This window comes from Cryptomeria japonica, chromosome 10 (genome assembly GCF_030272615.1).
Source record: "Cryptomeria japonica chromosome 10, Sugi_1.0, whole genome shotgun sequence".
Lineage (NCBI taxonomy): Eukaryota > Viridiplantae > Streptophyta > Pinopsida > Cupressales > Cupressaceae > Cryptomeria > Cryptomeria japonica.
The window spans coordinates 198,518,765-198,533,410 of NC_081414.1; the positions used below are offsets into that span (position 1 = coordinate 198,518,765).

The following is a 14,646-nucleotide window of genomic DNA, read 5'->3' on the forward strand; positions in this document are numbered from 1 at the left end:
TCATCAATTTCGACCATAAAGATTTGTCCTCCTCTTCTCCTTTCCTTCTTTAATTGCATTGCTGAGATAGTTTCTATATTAATGGGTTTAAACTTTCCTTGGATTTTGACCCTTTCCCCCCCATCATCCAAACATTCAACAACTTTGCTATAACAATCTACATTAGCTTGGTGGTCTGCTAACCAACTCATTCCCATAATTACATCATATAATCCTAAGGGTGCCACATAGAGATCTACCCTTGTTTCGAACTTAGGGAATTGTACCCTTGCCCTCGGTAAACACTTAGTTACTTCTCTAGTTGCCTTATCCCCATATTGAACCGTCCATGATGACTCCATTTGATTAACTTTTAATGCATATTTGTTTACTAACTCAGGTGAGATGAAACATTCAGATGATCCAGTGTCAATTAGAATTGATATTGGTTGCTCAAATAGTGTACCTGTAGTTTCCACGGGAACATTCTGGTATCTTCTTCTTTGGTTCCTAACCGCTGCATGAATCCTCTGTTGGGGCCCTTGTTGGGGTTGATTGGCTCTAATTTGTCCTTGCATTCTGGGGCAGTCTCTAGCAAAATGATTTTCCCCGCACATAAAGCATCCGCCTGGAGGACCTCTCCTACCTTGATTTCTAGGGGGATCATTCCTTGTTTCATTTCCCTTGGGTGGATAAGTTATCCTGTTCTGCTGGTCATTCCTGTTATAGTTGCCCCTGTTATCATTGCCCCTGTTATTATTGCCCCTGTTATTATTGCCCCTGTTATTATCATTTCCATTCCTCTGATATTGATTAGGCGGTGGTCTTCTTTCGGAAGAGTTATTCCTTTGACCCTTGTTGAAATTAGTGTTTCCATGGAATTCTTGCTTCCTTTTAAATGAGTGGTTCCCATTATAGTTCCGTCCTGCTAGTGTTTGAATCTTCCTCTCTTGCCTTAGGGACTTTTCAAGTACTTCATTCATATTTCTGGGTCCATGCATATCAACCTCTGCCCCTATGTTGGTATTCAGCCCCAAAATGAATTTCCTTGCTTGGCCTTCTTCATCCCTTTGGTACATAGGCACATACTTAAGCAACTTGGCGAACTTATCCCAATATTGTTGAACGGATAGGGACCCTTGACGTAGATTATAGAATTCTGTCACTTTCTCATCAAAGAACAATTGAGTGAGCCACCTATCTCGAAAATGGTGAACAAATTGATCCCATGTGATTGTATCCCTGTTATACCCATTTTGTTCCTTGGTGTTGGTCCACCAACTAGCCGCCTCCCCTGTAAGTTGATAGGAGCCCCATAAAGCCTTGGTTGTTTCACTAAAATCTCTTAACTCAAAATATTTTTCCATTTCATTTAGCCAATTCTCAGCCCCTTCACCAATCTGCCTCCCATCGAACTTAGGAGGGGTGATTTTCTTCAAATCCTTGGAGAGTTCCAATATGTTATTTTCCTTTCCATTACCCATCACATTTCCTTGATTGCTACCAGGGTTTCCATTCTCGGTACCACTTCTGTTCTCATAGTCATTCTGCCTTTCCCTAAGGTCCTGTAGTGATTGTTCCAGGAAGTTGATTTTATCTCTTTGTTCGGTTAGAAGGTCGATTATGGCTTGGACCCCATCTCCGTTATTCCCTAGGTTGTGTCGATCCTCTTCATGATCTTCCTCATGGTCCCCTTCATGGTTTTCCTCATGGTTTTCCTCATGGTTTTCCTCACGGTTTTCCTCCCTTTGACTCCTAGTACGTCTACCATTACCCCTTCCTCTTCCTCTTCCTCTTCCTCTTCCTCTTCCTCTTCCTCTTGCCATTCTAGGTTTTACCTGAAAGTTAAATTATGTAGTTAGTTTCCTTTTTTTTTTTTTTTTGTAGAATAAAATTTAATTTCTATTATTGTAAAACATTCCTTAGTTGAATAAATTGAAGTGAGCACAAGGCCTAGATTTGAACCTTTGCTCTGATACCACATGTAATAACCCAACATAATCATGATTCATCCAAACAAAAAAATGAGTATATAATTTTTTTTTTCTTTATTATGTTTTATTCAATTGCATACTCTGGGCATCCACCCAAATAGGATTGGGCATTCATCCATTCGGGATGAGCTTCTAACCATACGGGTTAGGCAATTGTCCATACGGGGCATAAATTCCATCTATCCAATACGGGATAGGCATCTACCCATACGGGGTAGGCATCCATCCAAACGGGATAGGAGATGCTCTAGCTAGAGACTTAGACTCATCGGGACCATTCGGGTCCTGAGCCACTCACTAAGTACTACATTCTTCTAACAAGAATGCACCGAGGCCGCCGTCCTTAGGAGTAATAAGAAAATAATACAAGCTTGAATTCCGCCTCGGAATTTGGCTTAAAGCCTTAGGAAGTCAAGCGAATCCATACGGGATTCCTTCCGAGTATGCCTTGAATTTAAGTTTGATTATCTTATCTTTCAATTAGGATTCTTACTCAACCAAGCCTAGACCCCACCCACGAATGCCTGAGTACGAGGGACAACTCCGTCCCAAGACTGCCTACATACCCGCTTCGGCACAGGATCAAGGCGTAAAGTATGTAGTTCTATTTTCTAATCTATGGTTTGATGTAAACTGATTTTGTGGGTACGCAACCCTTTCTAGGGTCAGTGTCCCAGACAGTTTCTCTGCGGTTGCTACCCACGAAGGTAGCACTTAAGCGAAGGCTCGAGATGGCCTATTGCTTGTGGCCTAAACAAAATAACTAGAACCTAATACTTATCATGAGCGTCACCCCATTGCAAATCACCAATATCCCTTCGAGATGAATAAATAAATAAATAAGAAAGTAAATTCCACGAGAGCTTTTAACTTGACCATCCCTAAGAGGGGTTTACTATGGTTTATCTCAGCGGATGTGAAATTCATTTAAAAGTTATCTTATTAAATTATTGATCCAAGAGGGATTATCCGCCCCTTGGATTTTTAACTTCCAAATGTCCCTTATTACTCCCCGACGATTTATAGGGACGATGCCACAGACGTCGTTAATGCAGCTTTATTAGGCGTTAAGTGCAGTAGTTCAACACGACAACATTACCCGTAAGCATGACCCAGAGGCACCATATATACCGAACGCTGCTAGTTTTGATTTTCCATCTTCCTTTATTTAGTTTTCTAACTACGAATAACAAATGAAAGTGTAAGTAATTGAAGTAACTACTTGACGTGTAATTTGCATAACAATGAAGCTCGCATAATAGTAAATTCATGAAGATATAATTATTCTATAAATAATTTGCATGCTATGGATCCAAAAATGACAATTACATTTAAGCATTTGTAATAAAGACCATTCAATGATTCTTAATGGTTGAGTAACTTAAATTTTAAAAAGGAGATAGTCTACGATTTAAAAAAAAACTTGCTAAGGCAATTTAATTATGAATTTGCTACATATTAACCCAATTTTTCTAAGTCGAAATACAATATCTCAAAGTTTATCAAAATAATTAAAGAAAAACATTATTTCCTAAATGCCATTATTATCAACAAAAGAAAATTTAACTAAATAACCTAAAGATTGACTTAAGAAAATATTAAATAACTTAGCAACTAACACTTGTATTAGTCTATAAAATAATCCCCAAGAAAAATTTCGATTACAACTTAGAGGGAGAAAAGGACTTATTTAATGCACGGATTTTGGTTTAATGCAGGGTGCGGGGTGGGGACCACGGGTCCCATCACCCCTGCGGCCCTGCATGCGCAGGTCCGCAGAGATGAGGGGACCCGTGGGCCCCTCCGTACTCTGCGACGGTTCAACGTAACCGTCCATGCACACACAATGCCGACGTCCAACGAAAACGCCATGCATTACGGGGGTTTTTGGGAGGCTTTTTCCCTACGTTCGATATGCTTTTCTCATTTTTTTTTTTTGGGTTATTTGATTAAATATATATATATATATATATATATATATATATATATATATATGTATGTATATTTATGTATATAATATATATATATGTTGTAATATTATTGTCATTTTTCCTATACAGGAACATTTATAATTTCTTCTTTTAATCTTATTGAAGGTTACTCAGAGAAGGGTAATAATGTTTGAAGATAAATTTTCCAGAAATAAAATGAAGCAGTAACCAGAGGGGTTTTCCATTTCTTTGTTTTCTACAGGGAAATACATTTACAGATAAAGAGAGTTTATTTCTTTTCTCCATTTCTTCTGTTTCCTACACAGGGGAAAACTTATTCACAGAGAAAGGAATTCATTTCTTTACACAGGAAAAATTTCATTCACAGAGAGAGTTATCCATTTCTTTACACAGGGAAAATTCATTCACAGAAGGAGAGTTATTCATTTCTTTATACAGGGGAAAATTCATTCACAGAAAGAGAGTTATTCATTTCTTTACACAGGGAAAATTCATTCACAAAGAGAGGAGATTTATTTATACACACAGGGAGATCTAATTTTTATCAAATTAAACTGAAGATAATGAATCTCATTTCCATTTACTCTGAAACTAATTTCTTGTCAGAATTAAAACAATAAATCTTATTTTCAAAAAAAAAAGAATGAGTTTCATCCTACAAAATCTGAAACAATTTTCTTATCAAAACAATGAATTTTATTCTCTAAAAATCTGAAACTAATGAATCTTATTTTCAAAAAAATGTATCTCATTCTACAAAATCTGAAACAAATTTCTTATCAAAACAATGAATTAATTTTATTCTCTAAAAATCTGAAACTAATTTCTTATCAAAAATTTAAACAATGAACAATAAATCTCAAAATCTAAAAACTAATTTCATATCAAGAAATTTAACAATGAATCTTATTTAAACCATGACTCTCATTCTCTACAAAATCTAAACTAATTTTTTTAACAAAATACAAATAAATTTCATACTCATAATTAATCTAATCAAATCTAATCTACCATAAAAATGAGATGCATGAACTAAGTTGGAGGAACCTGGATGCTTGAAGATGGTGTGGAGTCTTCCTTGATCCTCCAAATTGAAGAGAAATCCTCCCAAAAAAAATCTTAGCTGCCAATGAAGTGGACTACAAAAGGAGAATTCAACTTGCAGAAATTTCTTATCAAGATTAGCTAGCTTTTTCTTTGAAGCTTGTTCCCATTATATAAAAGAAATTACAAATTCCCACTACCTATTTTTTTAATTGAAAAAAAGAGATTCTTCTCCCAATTTGGCCTCCATGCAAATTAATTAGGCTTAGTGGGAGGAGTTACATGCAAGGAGGTGGAGAAGCCTCTAGAAGCTTCTTATTCCTCCTACAACATGTGCCTTAATTTGGGTGAGGGAAATTAAATAACAATTTAAAATATATATGCATTTTCCATGTGTGTGTGGTTTATTAATTTTATTCCCTTACAATATTCATTCAATAATTCATCCTAAGAATATAAGTAGAGTTTTGTATTTAAATCAAAAAAGGTGATTAAGGAGGGTTGTGACAATCCTAGGACCTCTTAAGACATTATAAGATGCCTTAATACATCCTAGGACATCTTTTGAAGCTGTAAGAAACAAAGAACCCTTTAATACATCCTACTACATCCTTAGACCCACTTTCACCCCAATGCTACATATATTTAAATGTTATACATGTGTATAGTTAGATGTTTAAATTTCTTTTTGATATGTTGAAATGTTATGTTCTTATGTTTCCAATGTTATGTATAAATGTTAAACATGTATAGTTAGATGTTAAAATAATATCCTAGGACCCCTTAATATATCCTAGGACTTTTTAAGATACCTATGGCCCCTTAAGATACCTATGACACCTTCGTAGGACCTTTTATGACATAAGATTCCTTAACAATCCTCTCTGCTTCCCTTGCCCCCTCTCTCTCTCTCTCTCATTACCTACTCTCTCTGACACTCTCTCTATCTCACTCACTCTCTCTATCTCACACTCACTCTCTCTCATTAGCCTCTCTCTCTCTCTCTCTCTCTCTCTCTCTCTCTCTCTCTCTCTCTCTCTCTCTCTAGGACCCCTTAGTACATCTTAGGACCTCTTAAGACATTATAGGATGCCTTCATACATCCTAGGACATATTTTGACCCTATAAGAAATCGAGAACCCTTTAATACATCCTACTACATCCTTAGACCCATTTTCACCCCAATGCTACATATATTTAAATGTTATACATGTGTATAGTTAGATGTTTAAATATTTAAATTTATTTTTGATATGTTTAAATGTTTTTGATTAAGTAAAAACAGGTTTTAAGTGACCCAAAACCCGATTACAACTGAAAGATAGCCAAGAAGGAAACAAAATGAGACAGCTACAAAAGACTAGCAAAAAAACCAGCAGCAAAGAAAGGGACAGCAAGAGGCTAGCAAGAAATTGGCCCCAAACCCAACATTACAAATTAATTAAAAACTCTTAATAGATTCCTCAGCATTCTGAACCAAGAGCATCATCGCCTTGGCCGCTTCTCTCAGGTCATTGTTTTCCTATCCCAACTGGCTCTCTTTCATTTTGGTGTCCTTCCAAATAGTGGTCTACCTAGTTATGCATCTGGGATTCTGGTGGGTGGGGCTGGAGGTTGGACCATCTTCTATAATTACCAAGTTCTTATCCTGATTTTTCTTTTCCAGATGATCCACCAAAGCGTTCATGTTCTGGGAAGAAAATTTAAGGACCTAGAGGCTGTGGTTCATGAAGCTTTTTAGAGCCTTCTCATTATGGGAGATCAAGGTGTTGATGTTGTCTTTGTCCTCCTCCACCTACTCTTTCAGAGTTCTGATAACATCCTCCAAGTGTTTCAGGTCCCCTTTGATCAGATCTTTCTCCAACCAATCCTCCATCTCCATTTCCTCCTCAGCTTCACTATTTTCCGTATCATCATTCTGTTTCCCAGAGTTAGAATCCTTAATCAATTTATTAATCTTATTCTCTAGCTCCCTTTGCTTACCTTGCATACTGGTAATGTTTTCGACAACCGATTTCTAGAAATTGAAGGATTCCAGAGTGCAGTTACGGGTGGTGTTCAAGATGGTATTCGCAGAGTCCTTTCCCTGTTCAGTCTCCTCAGAGTTAGGGTTGTCATAGTCCTTAGAATTCAGAGCAGCATTCTCACTTTCTAAGCCATTAGGGTTAGAGTGAGGGTTTTCATAGTTGCCCCCTTCCTCCCCTTCACCATTGTTCTCATCCTTATTTTGCTCCATTTCAGTATCAATGTCCTTATCCTTTTCCTCTTCCTCATCATAGTGCACCTCCTTTTCCTCATGCTTTGTTTCGGCTTTCCTTTTTTTGTGGGTAGGGGTATTGGGCTAATCCCCATCCGAGTCAGAGTCTTTGCATCACTCAGAGATATGAGCGTTAGTGATCAAGGGGGCATCTTTGGTTGCCCTAGCCCTATCCTTTAGATGTTCATATATTAGCAGTATAAGCCCTTGGTGGGCTAAAGGGTAAGAGTTAGGCTTTTTAGTATGGTCTACAAGACTCTCATTTAGAGAGGATGCTAAATAGAAAGGCAGGGAAATTTTAGTCCCATGACGGAAATGGTTCAAAATAGTGAAGTGATAATTATAAATTTTTGTAAATCTTCCATCCATAGTCAAAAACTCCATTAAAACCCTTAGAAATTTTTTCCAGAAGGGCTTTACCTGCTGGGGAGTGTAGTAGGAGATGTTGTCCTTCTTCACAAGCTTGCCCTTCTCATCCTCTGACTTGGGGAATTTTTTGAAAGCTTTAGCTGCATACTTCTGATCCCTATATAATTTAGTACCCTCCGCCTGAAGACTCGTGACCTCTGCAACTAGTTTTTCATCAATTTGCCAAATCTCCCCAAACAAGGTGACTCTGTTGTTACTCCAGCTTCTAGCAAAACCATAAGACACGACATTTCTACTTCCGTGAAGCTTTTCCATATAGTCAATAAAGCCGTATCTATGGAGCCTTCTCCAAACCTTTCGTTCACTCTTCCAATTTTCACATCCTAGAGGCTCATTCCTGTTTAGGTTGCCACCCATTCTAAGCTCCAAGTAGAGATACCCACTGCTACAATTCATAGTTTGCAGATGAAACCCTGAAAACTTGTTATTTCTGGAATTCCAATGTAGAGACTCTTTCGTTGTTTTGAAATCTTTTTCACACATATGATCTTGGAAATAATGCCAAAAAACACTCACTAGCTGACAATTAATCCACCCCCAAAATCTATCTTTGGAATTCGTTCCCCAAGAAGTAATCATGAGATTAACTTGACCCATTGATACGATAAAAGTATAATTGCTCTTTAACCTCCCTTTTAATGTGAGTTTCTCCAATGTATTTGACATCCTTCTCCAAATTGACTCCTTCATTGGCTAGGATATCCACAACCTTATTGCCTTCTCTAAAGGTATGAGTTATGCTAATACTAACATAGTTATTTAACAAATATTTAGCACTTTTAACTAAGTTAGTAATATTCCAAGAGATAGAGCTTGTACCTTTGAGGGCTTGTATGATGTTTAAAGAGTTCCCTTCGAGCCAATTTTTTTTGAATTTGAATTCCTGAGCTAGCTAGAGGCTCTTTAGGATTGCCAGAGCTTCAGCCATATGGTTATTTTGAACCCCAAAAGGAGAAGCAAAAGCAGAAATGCAAATTCCTTGAGCATTTCTAATAACTCCTCCACCACCAGCCTTCCCAGGGTTCCCCTTAGCCGCCCCATCAAAATTTACCTTTATCCAGTCATAATCAAGAAAACGCCAGACAATATTATCTCTCCTATTCTTATTGTCCGATCTATAGACCTTATGTATTAGGTTCCATTTAGTGAGGATGTCTCTTTCCATATCATTCATATTAGTAACAAACCATTGTTGATTGTTCTTGTGAGGAATATTGATGTTCTCCTTTATAGCTCTACAAATTTTTTCAAAGACCACCTGAGTATTACACTTAGTTTCCCTAAATATCCTATTATTTCTTTCTTTCTAAATGCCCCAGCAAATCATGGGGAGGGTCAAAGACCAAAGGTTCTTGACAAGTTGGCATTTTGTTGGAAAATTCCATTGCCAGATAATATTCTTGATACTCTTGTTCATAACCCAATTAACTTTCCATTTTTCCCACATTTTGCACCAAATATCCCAGGTAAAAGAGCAAAGAAAAAAGAGATGATCAACTGATTCTCCCTCCTTCTGGCATAGCTCACATCTATTAGGGAATTTTAAACCTCTTCAGATTAAATTGTCAAGAGTAAGGGTACTATTACGAGAAGCAAGCCAAAAGAAAATGTTGACTTTAGGGATCAAAATGTTGTTCCAAACTTTACTCCAAATGGGATTACTGGTTTGAGAAAAGGTGTTTTTGTAGGCTGAGGCAACTGTAAATTCACCTTTAGGATCACTTTTCCAGAGGAACACATCATCATAGTCTTTGTTAGGGGAAAAGGACAGCAACTCCTTCTGGAGTAAGGAAAATCCAGAATGAATATAATCAAGTCTAACCCACTTGTCCTCCTTCCAGTAGTCACACACCATAAGCCCAAACCTCCTTTTACATTCCTCAATAATTTGACTATTGCCTTGATCATAAAGAACTTCATTCTTCATCCAGGGGTCTTCCCAAAACCTTATTCTATCACCTTTTCCAAGGACCCATCCAACCCCATCTTTAGCCACTTTTATGGATTTAGTAAAGCTATTCCAGATGAAGGATCCAACAGGGATGTCTTCAAAATTAAGGATCCCTTGGATAGGCTGATTCTGAATGTATTTGTCAAACCATATTTGATTCCAATCTTTCTTAGTATCATAGGCTCTCCATAATTGTTTAGCAAGAAGAGCTTTGTTAAAGGTTTTTAGAGCTTTAATCCCCAACCCCCCTTTGTTCTTTGGTCTACAAACTTTGTCCCAAGCAACCAAGGATATTCTCTTTTTTTCTTCCACTCCTGACCATAAAAATATCTTCTAGATTCTTTCCATTGCTTCAGGAAATTTAGCCGGGATGCCAAATAGGTTGAGGGCATAAACAGGGAGGTTTTGAAGAGTAGCTTGAAGGAGCTGCAATTTCCCAGCCTGAGATAAAATTGAACCTTTCAATCCAGCAAGTCTTTTATTGAATTTATCAATAAGCATATTCCAAAAGGAATTTGGGGGAGCGAAACCCAAGGGAAGACCCAGATAAGTGGAAGGGAGCATCTCCACTTTGCACCCAATAATTTTAGCAATTTTCTGTTGTCTTATGACCGGAGTATTTAGGAAGTAAATAGCCGATTTGTCCCAATTGACTTGTTGACCAGTAGCCAAAGCATAGGAATTAAGAGCAGTTTTGAAGGCTTCAGTCTCCTTAATAGAAGAATATCCCATGAGGATAGTATCATCAACAACTATTGATGAGAGCAAAAAACATTGGCAGAGGAAGGTTGAAGACCTTTGATAGTTTTTCTCTGTTTCATATTGTGAATCAATCTGCTCATACTTTTAGCCAAAATGGTGAAGAGGATAGGAGATATGGGATCTCCTTGTCTAAGCCCCCTTGAAGTTTTAAATTTTTTTGTAGGAGATCCATTAATCAAAATAGAGAACATAGGAGTGGTGATCAACTCTCTGATTATTTTGGTTACCTTTCATCAAAACCAAATGCCTCCATGATTTTGAAAAGAACATTCCACTCCACTCTATCATAAGCCTTCGTCAAATTCAACTTTATCAAGAAACCTTCTTTTTTAGCAGCACTGAGGGAATGAATGTTCTCATGAACAAGAATAATAGAGTCTAGAATCTGCCTGCTAGGAATAAAACCTTTCTGCTCCTCAGAGATGATGAAGGGAAGCACCGCCAAAATTCTAGTGGTCAAAAATTTGGATATGATTTTGTAGAAAGAGTTACATAGGCTAATTGGCCTGAATTTTCCCATAGAGTCCACCCTAGCAACTTTAGGAATTAGGGCTATAAACATGGAGTTGAGCTCCTTAAGGATTCTTCTAGATCCAAAGAATTCTTTGACCGCATTAACCGTGTCTTCCCCCACAATATGCCAGAATTCTTGGAAGAAAAACATAGGGAAATCGTTAGGACCCAGAGCTTTATGCCCTTGAAACGAAAAGACAACTTTTTTAATTTCTCCAGCAGACGGGATAGTAGAAAGGGCCTTATTCTAAATAGGGTTAATGATCTTAGGAATGATATTAACCAAATTGAGTTGGTGGGTCTAATCAATGTCCTTGTTACTTGTGAGGAGGTGATTGAAGAACCTGACAGCTTCATCCCTGATTTCATCCTTATTAAGAAGAGTGTTGTTTTCAACAATGAGTCTTGTGATTCTATTCGTTGCCTTGTGTTTTAGAGAAGTCATGTGGAAAAAATTAGTGTTTCTGTCCCCAACCTTCAACCAAATAGCCCTGGATCTCTGCCTCTAATAGATTTCTTCCCTAGAAATAATGTTGTGGAGTTTGATTAGAACATCATCTTCCATGGCTTTGGAATACTTTTTGTAGCCATCTTTCTATATTGAATTTTGGATCTGGTCTAGTTCCTCCTTTAGCTTTTTCTTTGAATCAAAGATATCACCAAAGACCTTCTTGTTCCAAATCTTAATGTTGGTTTTGATGTTTTTAAGTTTTTTGGCAACTTTATACATGGAAGTTCCATTAACATCAATATTCCACCAGTTAGCAATAGATTTTTCAAGAATAGGGTGGGAAGTCCACATTTTTTTGAACCGAAAAGGGAAACTCTGATTATTCTTAGAATTATTAGCAACAAAAGAGATGGGATAATGGTCTGACCCAATTCTATTAATAACAGAAAGGGAGCATCTATGAGAAAGAATCCAATCATTAGTAACAAGGGATCTATCAAGTCTTACCTGGATGAGATCTTCACCATCCCTTCGGTTAGACCAAGTGTAGGAGGCCCCATTGAGATCCATATCAATGAGACCATTGACATTAATAAATTCCATCAGGTCAAATCTGTTGTCTGGTTGAGCTTGGATGCCTCCAAATTTCTCAATGTCTTGCAGAGGAGTATTGAAATCTCCCATCACAGCCCAACTGTTCAATGGGAAGGAATTTCTTTTATGCTGAATTTTATTCCAGAATTTACTTCTAGCAGATTTGGAGTTAGGGGCATAGATATTAGTGATGACACATTCCTTACCATCAAAGATACTTTTAGCTTTTAGGGATAAAATATTGCCATCAACATCAATCATATCTCCAGAGGTTGTGCCTTTGTTCCAAAAAATAGCAACCCCTCCAGAAGCTCCATTCGAGCTACTACCACAAGCCCCTCCATTTTTAAAGAACTTTAATTTCTCCACTTTCTCTTTACTCATTTTGGTTTCCTGAACCAGGATAATATCTGGATTTTGATCTCGAATGAGGTTCCTTAATATATCCTATTTGTTGAGACCATTTAGGCCTCTAATATTCCAAGATATTACCTTCATTTGGAAGCCTGAGGGTAGGATTCCTTGATGGTTTGTTGTCTTCCATCAGCTATGTTTTGCTTGCTCTCCTGGTCCCTATGCCATTTCATAGTTTTGCGTCCTGGTGGGGATCTTGAAGCCCCAAAATTAGCCTTGGATCTGGTTCTGGTTTTTACTCCATTAAGGTCTCCTACCTTCTTGGTTTTAATTTTCTTTCCATTTCCTGTTGTGTTTTCTTCTTGTTCTGCTCTAGGCTCATCTTGCATATTGCTCCATAGTTCTCCTCTTTTCTAGGATGATGTAGGCATATTGACTCCTATATTCTGGAATAAGGCATTTAAATTTACCTGAGGCGATCCAAACTTGTTGTTCCTTCCCATTTTTATTTCATGTTCTTGAAAATCATCATCTAGACAGTGTTCATCTTTTTTTGATCTAGATTCCTGAAAAGCCTCATGATAAGAATCAATGATATTCTCAATGTCACTAACTTCAAGTGTCTCTTCACTAATTTCATTCTCCTTCACCTATGTCTGTAGAGCCTCAAAGGTATTGACTGTTTTAATCTCAAACTCCCTAATTTCATTCTTTTTATTCTCCTTCAAAGGGGGGTTCTTAGGAGGGTCAGTGCTATCTGCTTCCAGTGGTTTAGATATATTAACCGAGATTCCACTTTTTCCTTCTAACTTGTTACAATCTTTGATATTATTTTTTTCTTTCCATACTTGTTTATGGATATTTGTCATCACAGGTTTTTTAGGGTTGCTGGGACAAGCCTTATCCCAGTGACCAGCTTTTTTGCAAGAAAAGGGCACAAAGGGGAGAGATTCGAATTCTATTGACTGTTCCCATAACCCAAGTTTGGAATTTATATCAATAGTGCTTGGGAGGTCCATATTCTATGATATGTTGATGCTGATACGCGCATAAACCAATCTCTTACAGGCTGCTATCATTGGGTCTATCACAACAAGCTCCCCAAAGGAGTTAGCGATTCTTGAGAAAACATCTTCCACCCAATATTCCAACGGCAACCCGGGCAACCTAACCCACACCGAAGTAGATTCAAAGAAAGAATCATTGAGTTCCATGTTAGGAGACCATTTTCTAATAGAAAGAGATGATTTGCCAAACATCTAGGGGCCACCACTTAAAGCAACTTCCATATCTTCCCCGCAACAGAAAGAAAAAACAAAAAAACCTCTAGGCAAGGCAGAGACATCAACCTATCCTTTCATTCTCCTTTTTCTCTTAACAAAGGACCTAACATCCTCAATATTAGGTCGAGGTCCAACAAACTTCCCCACCAAAGAAAAAGACATTAAAGAGATGCTATGATCAATAACTATATCAGGAATCTCAATAGCAAGTTTACCTATTCTATTATCCGATATATCTTTCACAAAGGGGAAAGACAATTTACCAGTCGGTTTTCTAGGTGCTTTTCTTGCAAAAAGACTATTCCAAGGTTTAGATATTCACCCCTCCTTGATATTTTCTAAGTCAACCTTCACTGCCTCGGGGCTCGATTCTTGGGAATCTTTTAAGTTTTTGTGATCGAGAGGAGGGTCCTGTATCCATGGGTCCCCATCCTGCCTCCCATCCTCATCATCAGATGCTTGTCCTTGAGCTGCAGTGGATTCAGAAATAGAGGATCCAGCCTCATTGTTCCCTCCATTTCTCAATTTCAAATTTCCCACTGCAAATGTTGTTCCCTCCGCTGTTCCCTCCATTTCCACCCAAAACCTTGTTGTCATTGGATATGTTTAAATGTTACGTTCTATATGTTTCCAATGTTATGTATAAATGTTAAACATGTATAGTTAGATGTTAAAATGATATCCTAGGAGATTTTAAGATACCTAAGGCCCCTTAAGATACCTAGGACCCCTTAGTAGGACCTTTTATGACATAAGATTCCTTAACATTCCCTATGATGACATAAATACCCTTAAGATGTCCTATTATGACATAAATCCTTTTAATTTTCTCTCTATCTCACTCTCTCTCTATCTCACTCAATCTCTCTCATTACCTACTCTCTCTCTCTCCCTTTATGAACCTTGTACTTCTCTTTTATCTCTCTCCCTCATTCACTCTCTCATTACCTATTCTCTCTCTCTCTCTCTCTCTCTCTCTCTTATGAACTCTCTCCTCTTTTCTCTATATCGCACTCACTCTCTCTCATTACCTATTCTCTCTCTATATATCTCATTCACTCTCTCATTACCTACTCTCTCTCT

At 37.6% G+C, this 14,646-nt stretch overlaps 1 protein-coding gene across 1 annotated transcript in view; it reads right to left on the reverse strand.

The window, feature by feature from the left end:
* The window catches only part of LOC131032970 (BAG family molecular chaperone regulator 6-like), a 196,120-nt gene extending 181,984 nt beyond the window's left edge, over positions 1 to 14,136 (reverse strand). Inside the window, exon 1 of the mRNA XM_059212313.1 lies at positions 13,912 to 14,136. Within this exon, the coding sequence (XP_059068296.1) occupies positions 13,912 to 14,136 (225 nt within the window). The remainder of the gene's footprint in view (positions 1 to 13,911) is intronic.
* Between the last annotated feature and the right edge of the window lie 510 nt (positions 14,137 to 14,646).